The 18,837-nt window shown below is 39.8% G+C and overlaps 1 protein-coding gene across 2 annotated transcripts; it reads right to left on the bottom strand.

The window, feature by feature from the left end:
• Positions 1-251: 251 nt before the first annotated feature.
• exosc4 (exosome component 4) lies at positions 252-13,251 on the bottom strand. Of its 2 annotated transcripts, none has more exons than XM_077242098.1 (4): positions 13,204-13,251; positions 9,913-10,155; positions 7,566-7,772; positions 252-729 (listed from the first exon to the last, which is right to left on the bottom strand). In XM_077242098.1, the coding sequence occupies exons 2-4, from the start codon at positions 10,081-10,083 to the stop codon at positions 370-372; spliced, it is 738 nt and encodes a 245-aa protein (XP_077098213.1). In that variant the 5' UTR covers positions 10,084-10,155; positions 13,204-13,251; the 3' UTR covers positions 252-369. The 2 variants fall into 2 exon arrangements, with proteins under 2 accessions (XP_077098213.1, XP_077098214.1); XM_077242099.1 differs by having other exon boundaries at positions 13,207-13,251.
• Between the last annotated feature and the right edge of the window lie 5,586 nt (positions 13,252-18,837).

Raw genomic sequence — 18,837 nt, 5'->3', positions numbered from 1 at the left:
TCATGTTTTCTGTGTTGGTAGATGCACCGGGGACCCGATTACAGCACTTAAACATGGAAAAAGTCTGATTTTCATATGTCCCCTTTAAGAAACGTTCTAATTCTGAATAAAGTATTATTACCTGGATGTTTGATTTGATAAAACAACACAAGAGAATTTTTTTTTAAACTATTTAGAAACATACCAAAACCTTTTTATTACATTTCTTCCACAACTGAGAATTTATTGTAGCAGAACAGTTATTATTGTTGTTTTTAGTTATAGAGATTCTTTATGCGGTTTCTTCCAGAAGCATTTTTTGTTGTTTCAGTCAAAAGTAGGCTTCATTTCTACAGTGGGAACACAGTCTGTTGAGTTCGCAGGACGTTCTCAATCGCTGGTAAGAACTGAAACCTCCTCCAGATGCTGACGCACAACGCCGTCCAGCACTTTACTGAGGCCTTTGCATGCGGTGATGGCGGCCTCCATCAGTGCGTCCAGGTGGTCCTGGTGGAGCCGGGCGTCCATCTGCAGCAGGGCGATGTTCCCGCTGCGGGGCAGCAGCGCCAGGGCCAGGGCAGTGCCGCCTCCGCTCTCCTCCGCGTGACACAGGTCAGCCAGTGCCGTGTCCTCCACGAAGCCAGCGCTGCAGGCGCACACGTAATCCCGCATGGGGATGCCAGCGTCCACCAGCGCCAGAGTCGCAGCATTCACACACGCGCTATAGTTTCCTCCGTCCGCCTGCAGGATCTACACAGTCACCAGAGACAGACAGAGACTTTAGTAGCTAATCGACCCTTTTTACAGGTTTTCATTTGATGTGACTTATTTAGATTTATAATATAACAACTGATAAGAATGTAAATGTGTACTTGAAATTTCAATTAAAGGTCGCTTTGGATAAAAGCGTCTGCCAAATGCATAAATGTAAATAATGTTATATTTTGTTTACCTTGGCAGTAAATGCTGTGAGGGTGTTTCTAATACAGTGACGAAAACTTTCTCCTGATATATTTCTCCCTAAATATATTAGGGCTGTAACAATATATTATGTCACAATACTGTATATCGCAATGCAAAAATATGTATCGTTGATACTAGTGACAATATGTGTTGTGTATAGTTTATAGTAAAATTACTGTGTGAGAAACAAATTCAAGTTTTTGAGTTTTAGGGCGTTTTCACACCTGAAAGTCCGCACCAAGGTCCGAACCAAAGTTCACATTTTGATACATTTTATACTTTCCGAAAGTTTTGGTTTGGTTTCACACTGCAATTTTGCAAGCGCACTAAAGAACTTTACGTGACATACTTGCGTCCTGTCGTCATCATCTATGTGGGCTGCATCTTGACATTGATTGGTTTGTAAATGGACGTGCGTCTGACGTCAGCGTGTTGTCAATGCGGGTGGTAACTTTGACAACCTGAATGAACAGACGCATATCGTTGCAACTGTATTGTTATTTTTCTGGCATAATTACCTGCAGCACCAACTATACACAAGGCTAGTTCAAATTCGCCAAATGAACGTCCTCATCGTGCGAACATTTTATCGTCGCCGGCAGGAAAGGAGGAGAAGACTGCAAGCAATCATGCAAGCTCTTTTTTTTTTGTGCGTTTTTTCCAGTTGACTTCTTATTAACTTTTATGTCATCAGACCATACTTCAATTAAAAACCTCGTCTCCTCCTCTCCCCATGTGCGTACGGCTCATTTTCCCTGCCATCTTCTGTTTTTTCGGCTATGCGGGAACCACCGGAACTTCCTGTAAAAGGTCTGAAAGTCCGAACCATACAGAAATGCTTTCACACTAGAAACAAACCAAACCTTTGTTCAGTTTGATCCGGACCGAGACTACCTCTTTTCGTCGGACCAAATTTAATCTGTTTGGTCCGGACCGTGGTCCGGGGAGGTTTCACACCTGCAATTTTATTTCAGACCAAACTGAAAAGTCCGAAAGTCCGGACCAAACAAGGTAGGTGTGAAAGGGCCCTTAGTGTCAGTACTACATTAAACTACTATATATACTGTTGAATATATCCTAACATATAAATGGGGGAATGTGTGTAAAGATTTGCCTACATCATTTTAAATATATCTGGTTAGTGAAAGAGTGCAAGCATATAAAATAATTCAGTATTTTCAGATTCAGTATCATGAATATTGTTATTCTGGTGTCTCCATTGTCCTGTGCGTTGGGTTTCCAGCACAGAGTCCAAGCCTATTCATTTACACACACAATGTAAAACCAAATTTAGCATTTTAAATCAACAGTAAATTTTTGGTTAACCTTTTATCATATGTCAAGTAAATTATGAAATATTATTTTTTAATTAAATATAAGTTTATTGCAAAATATGCATATATGTATAGGAATATATACATTCACCTAAAGGATTAATAGGAACACCATACTAATACTGTGTTTGACCCCCTTTCGCCTTCAGAACTGCCTTAATTCTACGTGGCATTGATTCAACAAGGTGCTGAAAGCATTCTTTAGAAATGTTGGCCCATATTGATAGGATAGCATCTTGCAGTTGATGGAGATTTGTGGGATGCACATCCAAGGCACGAAGCTCCCGTTCCACCACATCCCAAAGATGCTCTATTGCAGGGCTATTCAGTTCATGAAACTGAGGCAAAATAAGGGGCCGGAGAATATGAGTAATTATGGTAACAAATAAAGAAATTACAACAACATATTGAAGGAATCAATATATTCTATTTTGTAAATGCAGAACAACATATGCACATTGTGATGCACTAAGACTTTAGGTGAGCCATATCAGTTGTTTTGAATTTCATTAATTTAACTAACAAACAACTTAAATTCCAAGTGCGCCAACAAAATAAAACCAAAGTGCATAGTATGTTACAGAATAGAATTATAACAACATAACAGTGCATGGCACTTTATCAAGGCAAAACATTTCAAACTGCATTCAACAATAATACCACATCAAGATAAACATTAAGTGCATAATATGGTGTGAATAACTTAACTCATACTGTTCAAAATAGTTTGCCAACATTTGCCATCTAATGAGAGAAATGGCATTTTTTTGACTTGGCAAGAGCAGTGAAGTCAGGTGTATAGGTTGTCAGGGCAATGCGCAAGCAGTGTTGCAGATGCTGGTCAGTGAGGGATATGCGATTGTGAGTTTTAATAGCATTCATGTGTGAGAATGATGACTCACAAGTGTATGTTGAGCCAAACATTGTCAGAAGAAAAAGTGCAAGACCCCTTGAAGGTGGAAATTTTTCTTGGCTTACTTCATGGGTCCAGAATTTCTCAAAAACGGCCTGCAGCAATGACTGTCGCAAGTCATCTGACGACTGAATGTCAATGAGTTCCAGTTGTAAAGACCCCTCATCCAATGACAATAACAAGCTCCTTCCCTCTCAATGCAAAATCTGCCTCAACATTCACACAGAAAGGGTCCTTCACAAATCTCATCACTTCACTGGAGATGCTGAAATCCTCAAACCTGGATCACCTCGGCATCACCCTGACCCTGACATCACCTCGGTAATTAGCAGGCCAGATTTCCTTAATGTGGGAAAGTGGAGTATCTTGCCAGGACAAAGATCAACAGAGAAGAGTGAGAGCTTTCTTTGAAAAGCATGAAGTTTCTCCACAAGTTCTGCGACTGTTTTATCTCTGCAACTCCATGTTGAGTTGGTTCAAATGTTGGAAAACGTCACTCAAAAAGCAAACAGCGGCATCAAACTCATAATTTTCCATCAGAGACAGAAACTTGCCAGCTTTTTTCAATTTTGAAGACCGGTGAAACACCAGAATCTCTTCTCTTAGTTCACAAAAACGTTTCAAAGCGTTTCCTTTGCTAAGCCATCTAATGTCATTGTGAATGAGCAAATCTTTATATTCAGCAGACATGTCAGTCAACAGCTTGCGGAAAAGGCAGTGCTGTAAACTGGAGGTACAACGGATGAAGTTTATAATTGCCATGACAGAGTCCATGGTCTCTTAACTCACGTCCGATGCAATGGACTCGACTCTCCTCATATTTGACGTGTCAGAAATTGGAATTTGCTCGATCGAATCAGTAATGTTTTTTCGGGCTTTCTCATCGGTTACCATCTCCTCAATGGATGCCAGCATACACTCCTTGACTGTCTCCGAGTCTGTAAACGGCTTTTTCTTTTTGCCTAATATCCATGCCACTCGTAACGATGCCGCAGTTGCTCTCTCTTGATCCGTACAGGCCCGAAACAAAATGCGACGTCTTTGCTCATAACAAGATATAAGCCCTGTTAACTTCTGCCTCCGAGCAGCAGAGCCCGGTGGGAAAGTATCATCAAAGTTAGCATGCTTTGTCTTGAAATGCCTTCTCAAATTATACTCCTTGCACAGGGCCAGGCACTCATTGCAGATTAAGCACACAGGATTTGCATCAACGGCAATAAACGCGTATTTCTCTGTCCATTCATTGTTGAACTGCCTGTTCTCGAAGTCAACTTTTCTTTTTTTTAAGGTAGAAATAGACATTTCAAACTTCGTGTTTATATTGAAATTTATATCGAAATTACTAAGTGCTTGTCTTGAAAGAATGTCAGAGCATTTAGAGCGCGCCACGAATGGGCGATTTTGATTGGTCATGTATAACTGTTTTGCCACCATGGCTTAAAGGGGTGCATACCACCTCTTACTGCATGAAAGAATTTACAATTAACTATAGTCATGCGCTGTGTGAGACTACCCATATGTAATAACTACACTCAGTGGCGTAATTTTGTTTTAAAAAGTGGGTAAAGTGTTACCGATTAGTTATACACCGATTCAGACATCTCGTGAGTTCAGTGTTGGCAAGATCAGTTGTTTTAACCATTCATTAAAACGAATCAGTTCAAATGAGTCATTAGTTCGCGAATTGGACGTGTCATTATCGGACGTGTGCGCGTTGTGTGATTATCCCGGCGGTTAGGACATCCCACAAGATTTGTGTCATCACAGAAAACATTTCATCACTGGATAGTTTTTTCGTGTATTTAAAGTGTGGTATATATATGTCAGCTGAATGTGTGGAACGCTTTTCAGAGAAGATAAGGCAACGTATTTTAGTACAATTCCCACCCAGTGGTAATTCGGGAAAAAAGAAATCTCCGAATGCTCCACATAAAACTTTAGTCTTCCGACCCTGCCATCGTGTCGATTTATTTTGTTTAATATGTGCGAGGGAGAGAGAGCAAGACAGTGCTTAGTTTTGAGACGGTGAAGCCTATACTTTCGCCTGGCTCCGCAGAGGAGTGCGCGCGACCGGGTCTCTCTCGCTCGCTCTCTCTCTCTCTCTCTCTCTCTCTCTCTCTCTCTCGCTCGCTCTCGCTCGCTCTCGCTCTCTCAGTTCATGCGCCCTGTCACAAGTGCAGCAATGCATCTACATGACAACAACGATGCGTGAACGCCCGTGGCTGCCTCGTTTGTTAGCATTGCTGGAGGACAACAGGCTATACAAATACGGTGCTGTACAAAAACATAAATTATAGTTCGCCTCAAAGTTTTTTATTTGTGTTTTTATTTAATTTGTATTATTTCTTCCCCAAGCTCATAAAATAAATTTGTGTCCCGCATAAATTGACAGGGTCGGTGGGAAACCGGAACCAAACAAAAAATTTTTTTATGCCCGATTGTTTATCAGTGGTTGAATATCAGGCAGGGACACGTTTGTGTGCATTTTGTAATTTCACCGGAACGAATTGAGAGTCTCCACAACGGATTGAAGCGCGTGTCCGAGTGAAGACACAAGAGACCACTGTATCCGCGCCACTTAGCATAGCAGCGCAACAAGTAGCCTACTTTGATCACTTGATTTAAAAAAACACATTTCAGCGCTAGATCGCCGCTTATTTAACAAACGAACGAAATGAATGCTCTGCTTGTTAACTGGACATTTTTTATTTATTTGTATTGGTACATTCCAATGTACCAAGATGCGAGATGTTTCAAAAGTGATGGGGACAATATCGGCCTTCGCAAAAAATTTCCCACCCGCAAATTACGGCTAAAGGGCCGGTACAAAATCCCTCAGGGGCCGTACCTGGCCCTCGGGCCGCCAATTGAATAGCCCGGCTCTATTGGGTTGAGATCTGGTGACTGTGGGGGCCATTTTAGTACAGTGAACTCATTGTCATGTTCAAGAAACCAATTTGAAATGATTTGAGCTTTGTGACATGGTGCATTATCCTGCTGGAAGTAGCCATCAGAGGATGGGTACATGGTGGCCATAAAAAGATTGGCATGGTCAGAAACAATGCTCAGGTAGGACGTGGCATTTAAACGATGCCCAATTGGCACTAAGGGGCTAAAACATCCCCCACACAATTACACCACCACCACCAGCCTGCACAGTGGTAACAAGGCATGATGGATCCATGTTCTCATTCTGTTTACGCCAAATTCTGACTCTACCATCTGAATGTCTCAACAGAAATCGAGACTCATCAGACCAGGCAACATTTTTCCAGTCTTCAACTGTCCAATTTTGGTGAGCTCTTGCAAATTGTATCCTCTTTTTCTTATTTGTAGTGGAGATGAGTGGTACCCGGTGGGGTCTTCTGCTGTTGTAGCCCATCCGCCTCAAGGTTGTGCGTGTTGTGGCTTCACAAATGCTTTGCTGCATACCTCGGTTGTAACGAGTGGTTATTTCAGTCAAAGTTGCTCTTCTATGAGCTTGAATCAGTCGGCCCATTCTCCTCTGACCTCTAGCATCAACAAGGCATTTTGGCCCACAGGACTGCCGCATACTGGATGTTTTTCCCATTTCACACCATTCTTTGTAAACCCTAGAAATGGTTGTGCGTGAAAATCCCAGTAACTGAGCAGATTGTGAAATACACAGACGGCCCGTCTGGCACCAACAACCATGCCACGCTCAAAATTGCTTAAATCACCTTTCTTTCCCATTCTGACATTCAGTTTGGAGTTCAGGAGATTGTCTTGACCAGGATCACACCCCTAAATGCATTGAAGAAACTGCCATGTGATTGGTTGATTAGATAATTGCATTAATGAGAAATTGAACAGGTGTTCCTAATAATCCTTTAGGTAAGTGTATAATATGCATAAATATGCTTCATGGAACTGGTTGGATCTTTTGGTGCGTTTTTCTTGTTTCGACTCTCTGATTGGTGTAATTTTCTGTACAGCATATCACGGGTAATGAAGTTTTCACCAGGAATTACAGTGTTAAACACGATTATTTTAAAACCAAGCTGAAGTATTGTGAGCTGACGGCTTCAACAGAAGCAAATACCATCGATTAACAACCTCGTAGCTCACAGCAGGGCTGTCTTTAAAGGTTTATAAGTTATCATTAAAAACCAATTTCACTATGGAGAAAATTAATAGAGTTTCTGCTTGGGAAACCCGAGTGTTGAACTCTATAGAAGTTCACCCAACTGTGACGACTTGAAATGAACGGATTTGCTTCGGTGACCAGTGGAAGATGAGGCCGACATGAGCAAACTCTGGGATATTCATGAAGCGATTTGTGTTTTTGTGGCCAGTGCGATTGAAAGTAAAGTGTGTGACACCAACAGCACTGCCGGATGCACACACACACACACCTTGACGTAGATGTCGATCTGCGAGCGGGGGTACAGCTCGGTCAGCACCGCGGCCTCGAAGGTCTGCTTGAGGTGCAGGCTCATCTCGCTGGACTTGCGGTCCCCGTGTGGACGCCTCTTCCTCTCCGCCGTGCTGAACGTGGCCATGCTGTACTGGCAGTTGATGACTGCTCGATCGTGCAGGGACTTGCTGCGAGAGCCTCGCGTCTGCAGAGCAAAAACACCTCGCATCATTATACGGCTCTGTGGAATACTTGATTCTAATTGGTCAATCGCTTTATCCAGTGATAAGTTATTCCCAGATAACAAGCGCTGATCACAGAAACACAGGCTCATCCGTCACTGAAGTCAGCGGCGCTATACGCTCGCTAGGAACGGGTATTCTTCGTGGAAGATTTGCTTTTGGTGAGCTAATAAAGTATTAAAACTCAAATCAATATTTTGTGTACAGTTATTTAATTATGCCATCCAGAATAGTGGACTCGCTCTCTCTTGTTTTACACAAACGCAGAGGCTGCCATTTTGTGACTATTGTTTTGTACACGGTTGGATTATAAAATACAAACAGATAAGATTTTAAAACAGTTTAATCTGAAATCAATATATCTTATACCCATAATTAGTTATGTGGTGAAATGCTGTGTAATAAGTGATATGAGTGTAAACCGTATCTCTTAAATGTTCATCTAGTTTGAACTTGCCGCTGAAACTGCGCTCTCTGCGGAAGCTTTGCGTTTAAAGACCTAACAAAATATTTTAACACAGATCAATATTTCTTGTCTAATTACTTATGTGGCAAGTAGCCGTGTAATAAGCGGGATAATGTACATCCAGCCGGTTGTTATCGCAGAATAAACCCCTTCAGTGTGAAGCGAGACCTGATCCTGATCACCCTGTCGGGGGTTATTCTGCGATAACAACCGGCTATATTTACATTATCCCTTACTTAACATCAGAGGATAATGTACATTCATGACACATAACGGTGCGTTTCTTAACGGTCTTACATTCGCCTCAGATTTTTAACAGCAATGTCAAAATGACTGAGATGGACAATCAAATCAAAGGCTGAGGGTTTTTCTGAGCTCACAAAGACCCAAAGATTGTAAAATAAGATGCGAGATTAGAACGAGAACAGAAACATTTAGCAAACTGAATTCCTATAAAAGATACGTCAATATGTTCTCTAAATGTCTAGGGAGAAACACGGAAACCATTTACAATAAGGTTCATTACCTTAATTAACATGAACTAATAACGAACAATACTTCTACAGCATTTATTAATCTTAGTTAGTATTAATTTCAACATTTACTAATACATTATTAAAACCTAAGGTTGTATTTGTTAACATTAGTTAATGCACTGTGAACTAACATGAACAAAGATTAATACATACTGTAACACATGTATTGCTCATTGTTAGTTCATGTTACATTAATGTTAACTAATAAAGCTTATTGTAAAGTGTTACCAGAAACACAATGAGTTTTATTAGCAGCACTTCAGAGTTTGAAAACACAACTTCCAACCAGACATTCATCACTTTTTAATACATTTTTACAAATAAAGTATTTGAATACCTGCTTAAAACCTCCTGATATGGAAATCACTTTTACTGTATCTTCTGATCGCACTGCACAAAAAGTGATGTTCTTCCTCAGTGTTTTTGCCTTGTTTTTCAGTGCAAATGTCAAAATGACAGATGGACAATCAAAGGCAGGTTTTTTTTTCTGACCTCAAGGAAAGATGCGAGAATAATTTTTTTTGCTAAATTAATATGACAAAGATGTAACTAGAAAACCTGCGCTGAATATGGAAATTACTTTTACTATATCTTCTGATCTTGCTTTAAAGATGAAGATAGTTGTAAATTGACAAACAGGACACAAATACCAAGGAAGATAGATTATGATTATATATATATATATATATATATATATATATATATATATATATATATATATATATTTCAGTGCATGCAACATGTAATACCATGACGACGACTTTATGAATTTAAAACTTTCTGCTTTGATTTAAGACTTATTAAAGGCATTCCCTGCTGAAAAAAGACCCTGCTAAAAACCAGTCTAAGCTGGTTGGCAGGTCTGGCCTGGTTTCTGCTGGTCTCCCGGGCTGGGTTTTGCCAGTAAGACTAGTTTACACCAGGTAAGACCCGCAAACCAGCTTAGACTGGTTTTTAGAAGTTTGGTTTGGCAGGGTTTGTTAATGCCAGAGCGAATCTCTCTCTCTCTCTCTCTCTCTCTCTCTCTCTCTCTCTCTCTCTCTCTCTCTCTCTCTCTCTCTCTCTAACACACACACACACACACACACACACACAGCTCACCTCGTGTGGGCCGTACACCACCGCCAGGGCTTTGGTGTTGCCCTGCTCCAGGTACGCGGACCCGTCGGCCTGAGCGAACACACTCATGCGGGCCTGCACTTTGCGCAGCTCGGGCGCTTTCCGTCCGTCCAGCCGGTATCCCTGATCCGACAGCAACTCAAGACCCGCCATCGTTCAGCAACAACACGCGTGGATCTTCTTCTGCTGATGACTTCAGGCTCCGAGTGTGTGTACCTCCGCCTGCTGGACAAATAATACCACTACAGTCTGCTATCTAGTGTGTATGAATCTGTCTGCAGCCTCCAAGACTTCAGGTTACGCCCACTTCAAGTTGCTCACTGTTTTTTTCGCTGCACAGACCGTCGCTTTTGAATCACTCTCGCTCGAGTTTAACATAAACTAAACATCCTAGAGTTGATTAAACTGACTAACTTTATTGTATAGTTTTATCAATTATTTGTCCACTCCCGCCTCAACTAAAGTGTGGAGCAAACACTAATATCCTTTTGGAACTGGGCTTTATTTCTATTTAAATTTTTTTTGATGTCTTATTGTATGCCTGATTTGCAGATGATACATTTTTTTACTGATATCAACAGCACTAATGAAGAACTAAATGCACCGCTTACAAACAAATCTTATGATACTTTTGAGACAAATGAACAACAAGCACACCCATAAAAAACCTTTTAATTGAATGGCAACACTGAGGGTTCATGCAAATCCAATCTAATATTGTCCGTTCTGTGCTAATGCTGCAGCATTACTGTGCGTTCACACCGCCGCCGGCGAGAGTGGCAAAATTCGCTCTCGCCGCCCTGCCAGCGACGCGGTGGAAAGATTCGTGGACGCTCTGATGCTCTGACGTAGATCGAATGCTTGGTCTTTATTAAAACTTAATTTAAAGGGGCCGCAAAGCAAACAAGCATGTCGATCGTTATTTTTGCAGAAAATTGATCGATGGAAAAAACGTTACAATTAATGACATGTTTGCTAACGAAATAAACCAATTAAAAGCCATGTGTGTGGAGTGGCTTTTGTGTTCATGGTTCAGGTATATTCTAATTTACATTCCCGCAGAAAAAAAAGTGTAGCTATTAGCACGAAAATCTTGCCTATAAATAGTGTTGCGCGCCTTATAAAATTCATATGATCAACCTCTCCAATATTTTGCTTGGGAACTAATTTGGTTGGAACCAAAGTTTACAGGACTGCGTTCTCTGGAATCCTCTCAAACGGAGCACTTCTACATTCCGATTCGTTGCCGCCAGCGAATTTTTTTTCCCCACAGGATGGTAGGGGAAGACTCATGAATATTCATAAAGGAAGTCATCCCTGGCCATGTTTTAAAAACCATTCTGCAAAAAAAATGTCGCTTGCCGCCAAGGGGGTAATCCATCAGCCGGAAACTGAAGCCTCGCGGGAGCCGCCATTGTAGCAGAACTTCACCTGCTGTTAGCATTCCATTGACTCCCATTCATTTTGGCGTCACTTTGACAGCGAATAACTTTACATCTGAGGCGTCCAAAGACTTAATTGTCCATTATTTATTTCTAAAGAAACACGACAATGTATAAAAGGCTCCATTACTTTGTATCTTACGTTATGGCCCCGTAGAAGCCGTTTTTTGTAAAATTAGGCTAACGATTGCATCATAACCACACGACTTTCTGTCGCACAATAGAGACATTACCGTACAGACAGGAGGAGAAGCTCGCAGGCAATCTTTTACTGTCTTAGAGGAAATCGGGGAGACATAGGTGCATAAAGTCAAGGAGAAGCCCATAGATAGAGAGTCCATAAAAGCAACAGGACAAAATATTTCAACAACGTGTTTGAGGAATTAGGTGATTCAGATTTGTCTTGCCACAGCTACTAGAAGATTTACAACTGTTAGACTGTCGTCACGCTCAGTTTGAGCCTGCGCAGTCACTCAGCCATCAGACAGGAAGTGCAATAATCGTGCTTCAGTCTTCTCCGTTGAAATCAATGGGGTCGCTGTGCCCATTTCTTTTACTGTCTATGGTTGCCGCCAAATCGCGTCATAGCTCATTACCATAAAGTTGACCTAATTTCAACTCTCCTCGCCGCTCTCACCATCCAAGACGCCCCGCGCCGCCGGCTCTCATTGAAAATGAATGACTTCCGGCCACTTTGACGCTCTCGCCAGCGGCGTAGTCAACGCACAGTTGCATCCAATAGAAAATCAGATCTCAGAAAGTGCCCACAGCCACATAGAAACAGTATATAATCCTTGTAGTTTTCTCCTCTGTCCACATCCTGTAGGCTTAACAGTCTTTGTAGAGAGAATTACATTGAATGCAACAGGAGATTAGATAGAATTATGTCCTTCTGCTCAAATGTGTTCCAGTTTACCATAGCCTACCTAATGACAAAAGAAATGTGTAAAACATGGCCAGATTTTTTTTATTTTTTAATAAGAAATGTTCTGGTAGCAGTGTTTCCTCAGTATTCATTTTAGTAGTGGTGTGCCATCACAGCAATAAAACATGTGAAATTAAAAAAAACACTTATTGTCTAAAACAAAGCAGTCTGTTGTAGAAGTAATTATTATATTATTGTGATTAAAATAATTTTAGCACTAGAACCTTGACTTGAATCGTAACTTAGGCCCAAACATGAACAGATAAAGGACAAATGAGGAATCGTCACTCAAAAGCACCACAGCTGCACAAAAAATAAAGAGGAAACAGTCGTAAACTGGTGTGGAAAACAATAAATTAGGTGACATCCATGCATTTACATCTATTCTGCATTTACATTTTAATAATGGCAAGTGATCACTCCAGGGCGATCTACTGTTGTGCTGGTATCTGTGGGACACTCAGCGAGACAGATTGACAAGCTCAAAGTACAAAACACTTGCTCTGCCCTTGCTGCCATGTAAAAAAAAAAGGGATATTGGTGCGTTCAAGTTCGTACGTACGAGGTGGGAACTGGGAAGTCGTGTTTACGACGTGAGGTGCGTTCAAGTCAGTTTCGTTGGAGCAAGATGGCGGACGCGGTGTAGCCTACCTTCTTTTAATGAATTGCACGAAAATACAGCAAGGTTTGTTATCTCTGCTTATAGAAAATGAAGAACAAAGAATCCATATCAGGTGTGTTTTTATATTTATGTTTTTAATTAACTTATGAAGCCAATGTAAACTGTTAGCATTTTTTGTTGTAATTCATTAACTTGCTGATTATAACAAGATTAATGATGATCATGATAAATGACAGTTTCTAGGACGAGTAAACATTGAAATTCAATTAAAATTTACCGTCAACTACAGACGTTGCATCCATTGTTTCCGCCATGTTTCTCACTGACACGCCAGATCGGGGCTTAAAGAAAATCCCGAGCTCCCCACTGGTATACGACATTGTGGTGGCGTTCAAGTGCATTCAACTCGTAATAACTATCTACGAAATGACTTGAACGCACCATATGACTTATACACTTCGATTTTCACACGGTTATATTGGTAAAATATTCTTATCGTTGTTTCTATACGAGCTGGCATCTTGCCGACGACAGGCTTTGAGATGAGCAAAATCTGCGCAGAACTGATCACCGGTGAACAGCGCGAGATGCATGCCGGCTAGAAATGTGTCCGAGTGCGTTTTTATTTATTTATTTATTTATTTATTTAATTGACAGCATTTGCAATTACAAACAACACATACACACAATACAGACTACACTTAAATACATAAACAAATCATACCCCAGGGAGTCTTCAAAGTCCAGCAAGGCTAATCAACAAGCAGGCAAATTCATAGCATCACTTGAGAATTACAATATCATTCAGTCACGTGATGTCACAAGTGTATAATATATCTCTACAGTTTTCAGAGCTTTACAGTTCTTTGAATATCTTATGGAGTTCAAATATTCATAGAAGCGGGTAGAAATAAAACAAGATTAATATTTTCCTTCCTTGTCTGTCTTAAGGTCGACCACACCAAAGAAAACATTACATTACAACGAAATGAGAAATCCGTAACGAAATAGGTTTGGATAAATTCAAGGACATCTGACCTGAATGAAAATTTCCAAAATAAACGGGAAATATCTTCATCTGACCTTTGACTGAAAAAGCATTCAGATTCAACATCTGGTTTATACCGCTTAAGCACACACTTTGCTGGGTAGAATCTGAGAATTAATTTCAACGTAACTTCTCTCACTTTATTAGTAAGCATATATTTGAAGGGCAAAGACCAAATGTTTTTCCAAGAGACATTCTCTTAAACTGTTCCAATATGGGATTATATAAGGAATAGTAACAAATTCTTTTTGGTATAAAGTCCTGATTGTTTTATTTTTAGTCTGGTGCACTGCAGAAAATCATGAACTCCCCACAGCAGTTCCAGATAAACCCATATTGTGAGTCAGTGGCCATGGGAAATGAATGTCTCCCAGCAGCTTTCTGATTCCAGAAGGAATTGCATCAAAGACAACTGCAGTCTCCTTAACCGAAACAGGAATTTGACATTTCCACAAAAAATGTGAATAACTGTACGGTCTGCCATTTGTGTCATAAAGTTGGCCAACAAGTAAAATATTATTCTTGTACCAGTTTTCAAAAAATAAAGATTTATTTTTGAAGAGAATGTCCTTATCATTCCAAATGTAATATCGATGAGGTGAGAAGTTATGTTTAAATAAGAGAGACGAAGTCAAAAGGATGTGTTTATGAAAATTTGACAGTTTGATTGGGATTTTGCTAATATTATAATTGCATAATAACCGAAAATTCAAGCCACCGATTTTAGAGAAAATATAATTTGGAATAAAATTCCATTGTGATATTGGATTATTAATTAATTATCTGAGTCAGTTGATTTTGAAAGTATTACTTAAAGTTGTGAAGTCTATAAAATGTAAGCCCCCATACTGATTTGTGTTCATTATTACAGATTTTTTTACATAATGAGTTTTGTTTTTTCACACGAAATTTAACAACACATCGTCAATTCTTTTCGATACCCCACAATCAACATCCAAAGAGGACGCCAAATAAGCAAGTCTGGAAATTCCCTCCGCTTTTGTCAGTAACACTCTTCCTCTCAAGGATAAGTCTCTTTGTAGCCAAGAGTTTAACTTTTTTTTTTTTTACATTTTTTCAATGATTGGGCTAAAATTTAATGGACTTCTTATATTGTGGTTTTTAGTTATTATTGTTCCCTGGTATGTAACCTGATCCTTCACAGGGATGTCACATATAGTTGAAACATCACATTCTTTAATTGCCATTAGTTCACATTTTCCTAAGTTTAATTTGAGACCTGAATTTTGTGAAAATCCTCTGATCAACTCATTCGCAGGGGAATCTGGGAGGCATTTCTCAGGAAGATGTTGTGTCATCAGCCAGTTGACTAAGGATGATACTTCTCTCAGCCAATGTTATCCCAGGCACTATTAGAGACATGTAGAGCTAAGAGTTGAGAGGCGATCAAAAACAAGTATGGCGAGATTGGGCAACCTTGTTTGATTCCACGTGACACTCTGAATCTAGGGCAAGTACCAAAGTTACAGTTTATTGCACTACTACCTTTTGTATTCAGGGTCCTGACAGTTCTGCAAAAGCCATCTCCAAATCCACATTTTTTAAGTGCTTGCATGATAAAACCATGTTCAAGCGAGTCAAACGCCTTATAAAAATCAAGGAACAGAATTAAGCTGTTGTCAGTGATAAACTCATTATAATCCAGTAAATCCAGCACTAATCTAATGTTATTTGCAATATGTCATTTCCTCATGAACCCAGATTGTGATTCATCTACAATAGAGTCTAACACTTCTTTAAGCCTATTTAGATAAACTAGTGCAAAAATTTTGTAATCGTTATTTAAGAGAGAGATAGGTCGCCAATTCTCTAGACAGTTTCTGTCCTTTTCTGGTTTTGGAAACAATGTGATGACACCCTGAATCATAAGCCCCTTTCATAAGCCCCGGAAAATACACGGATAAAGCGGCCCGGGATTTGACCCGAGTTTGTTTGATTTTGGTTCATTCACACTGCCATTGATTTTCCGGAATCAGAGAGTGCGTTCACACACAACCCGTAAAAATCCCGTAAAGACACGTGACATCGATGTGACATTTAATGTCTCAGCAGCGTCTATAGTTTGCTTATGAGCTGTGATTTCTCTCGAGAAACCACGCTTGTGCATTTCTCTGATTCGATCATAAACTAGCGCATTACGTACCGTTTCACTATCCATCTTAAACTTCACTTCAGCGTCATCATTACGACACGGCATTGATTAAGGCTTTTGTTCACACAGCGCGCGTTCCGGGACGGATCCTGGCAATGTTACTAGGTCCCAAACCCGGCATCGATCCCGGGTCGTGTTTGCGTTCACACAGAAGGTGTTCTGGCAATTTCCCGGCAATTTCCCGGGATCAACGCGCTGTGTGAAAGGGGCTATAGTTGCTGGAAGAGCTTCTTTCTCTAAGGTCTCGGAGAAAACTTTTACCAGAAAGGGGGTTAGTAATTCATCAAACATTTTGTACAGTTCAGCAGTTAAACCATCACACCCTGGGCTCTTGTTGTTTTGAGCTTTTTTGATCGCCTTCAACACCTCCTCTTGGGCAACGCTATCATCACAGTAGTCTCTGTCTTCTGGGGATATAGTTCTACATTGGCTAATAGGACATTACATAACATTTATAGGACAGATCAACGCTATCTCACGACCAATTTGTACGAGTGATTAAAAAGTAGCTAATCGTATGACTTCGTACGACCTCACTCGTACGAATTTGTACGATTTGTCTGAACCCACGTGATGGGTAGGTTTAGGGGCGGGGTCAGGGGTAGGTCATTCGTACAAATTAATACAAATCGGGCAACTCGTAAAATATGTGCGATTTAGATAAAATCGTACTAATTCGTACGAGTGAGGTCGTATGAATTCGTACGAATTAGCCACCTCGTAAAATTTGTACGAATTGCCGTGAGATCGGGCTGGACACATCGCACTAGTAAAGGAGGGGGGAGTTGCGATCTATGTCAGAACGTCATTGAACTGCACTCGGATCGACTCGATCAGTAAACCAAAGGGTTTTGAATTGTCTGTATTTAAGTTACATCTCCCCAACGGTGTGGATTTAACAGTAATGGGATCGTCCACCATCGGCATCTTACGAAGCGTTAACACTGCTGTCGGACTATATGAAAATGTTCTCAGACAATGACTCTGTATTACTGGGAGACCTAAATTGGGATTGGTTATCGAAAACTTCAAATGCCTTTAAGGTCATATGTGATGGCCTAAATGTTTCGCAATTAATCAACTATCCAACCCGATTGAATTGAAAAACACATGGAAAAGTCTACATTGCTTGACGTTATACTTACAAATAGTGATCACTGTACAATAGCCTGTGTTAGAAATTGTAAACTTCCAAAATATAAACCCAAATTCATTTTTAGAAGAAATTATAAACATTTTAATGAGCAAGCCTTTTTACATGACCTGTACAATAGTGAGGTGTTCTGTGTCAGTGAAATGGCTGATGTTGATCTGGCGTGGAAGTATATACAAACAAGTTTTTTAACCATAATTAATAACCATGCACCGGTAAGAAGAATTGAGAGTCCGTGGTAAAGATAATCCATGGTTTAATACTTTAATCTCTTCTTCCATTAGAGATAGAAATGTTGCTTGGGCTAGGGCAAAAAGAACAAATAATTTAATTTAAATAATAAAAAAGAACAAGTGAGTATTACCCTAACAATGAAATACAAATTTTAATGATCCTAGTAGATTTTGGAAGCTGATCAAATCATCAATTGGGTCTATGCCCGCTCCCGCAGCTCCTAATTTACTAAAGGTCAAAGATGAAGAAATTAATGATAAACATGATATAGCAGAAGCTTTCCATTTATATTTTAATAATGCAGGACTAAGCTCTACAACTCAATTAGATCTTCCTGTGGATGATAATGATAATACGGCTATTCCCTTTAGTTATAATAGAAATCATTTTAATTTTCTTCCCATTTCTCCATCTCAGGTTTGTAAAGCTCTGTTAACTCTTGATTGTAAAAAGTCTGCTGGGCCTGATCACATAGCGCCTTATTGTTTTTAAATATCTGCAAACCTGATAGCAAGACCTATTGCTTCTGTTTCTAATTTAAGTTTAAGTAGTGGTCTGATACCAAGTTCCTGGAAATCAGCAGAAATTCGTCCATGACTGAAAGGTGGAGATTGCACTTTGTTGGACAATTATCGCCCTATTTCTCGATTATCTGTTATAGCAAAAGTGTTTGAATCTTTGGTAAATGAACAGTTAAAGCACTATCTGTCAGCTAATAATATTTTAAGTCAAACTCAGTCAGGTTTTAGACAAGGACATCGTACTATAACTGCCGCAGTTTCAGTCACTAACGACATCATTACTGGATTGGATAATAAAAAATCATGTGTTGCACTTTTTATTGATTTATCCAAAGCATTTGATTCTGTGGATCATGCTCTACTATTGCAGAGGCTTAAATGTGTAGGTTTTAGTAGTACAGTTTTAAAGTGTTTTTCAAATTACCTGACTGGAAGAATTCAACGTGTGTCCATAGATAATTATATTTCTGACCCATTAATAGTGAAGACAGGTGTTCCTCAAGGATCAATCTTGGGACCAATTTTATATAAATGAATTAGGCGTAGGATTAGAGACTGTAAAAGTACACTTTTATGCAGATGATACTATTATCTATTCAATCGTTTCATCTATAAAAGTGGCAATGGACTCTTTACAGAATGCTTTTAATTAATTTCAGATTTCTCTTGATAATTTAAAATTAGTAATGAATACATAAAGCGTTGTGGATTTTTTTGGTTCGCGTACCTACCCGAAGTGATAAGATAAAATAAAATTCTGCATCAAAATGTATAGACAAGACAAGTAGT

The sequence above is a fragment of the Siphateles boraxobius genome, unplaced genomic scaffold (genome assembly GCF_051911475.1).
Source record: "Siphateles boraxobius isolate OS27281-9 unplaced genomic scaffold, OSU_SipBor_1 25, whole genome shotgun sequence".
Classification (NCBI taxonomy): domain Eukaryota; kingdom Metazoa; phylum Chordata; class Actinopteri; order Cypriniformes; family Leuciscidae; genus Siphateles; species Siphateles boraxobius.
This window is presented reverse-complemented; position numbering and strand designations above follow the sequence as displayed.

Coding starts and splice junctions, on each gene's coding strand:
- exosc4 (XM_077242098.1), bottom strand. CDS start 10,083: ATGGCGGGTCTTGAGTTGCTGTCGGATCAGGGATACCGGCTGGACGGA. Junction 7,773..9,912: donor TGGTGTACGGCCCACACGAG/GTGAGCTGTGTG, acceptor TTTGCTCTGCAG/ACGCGAGGCTCTCGCAGCAA. Junction 730..7,565: donor AGATCGACATCTACGTCAAG/GTGTGTGTGTGT, acceptor GTGACTGTGTAG/ATCCTGCAGGCGGACGGAGG.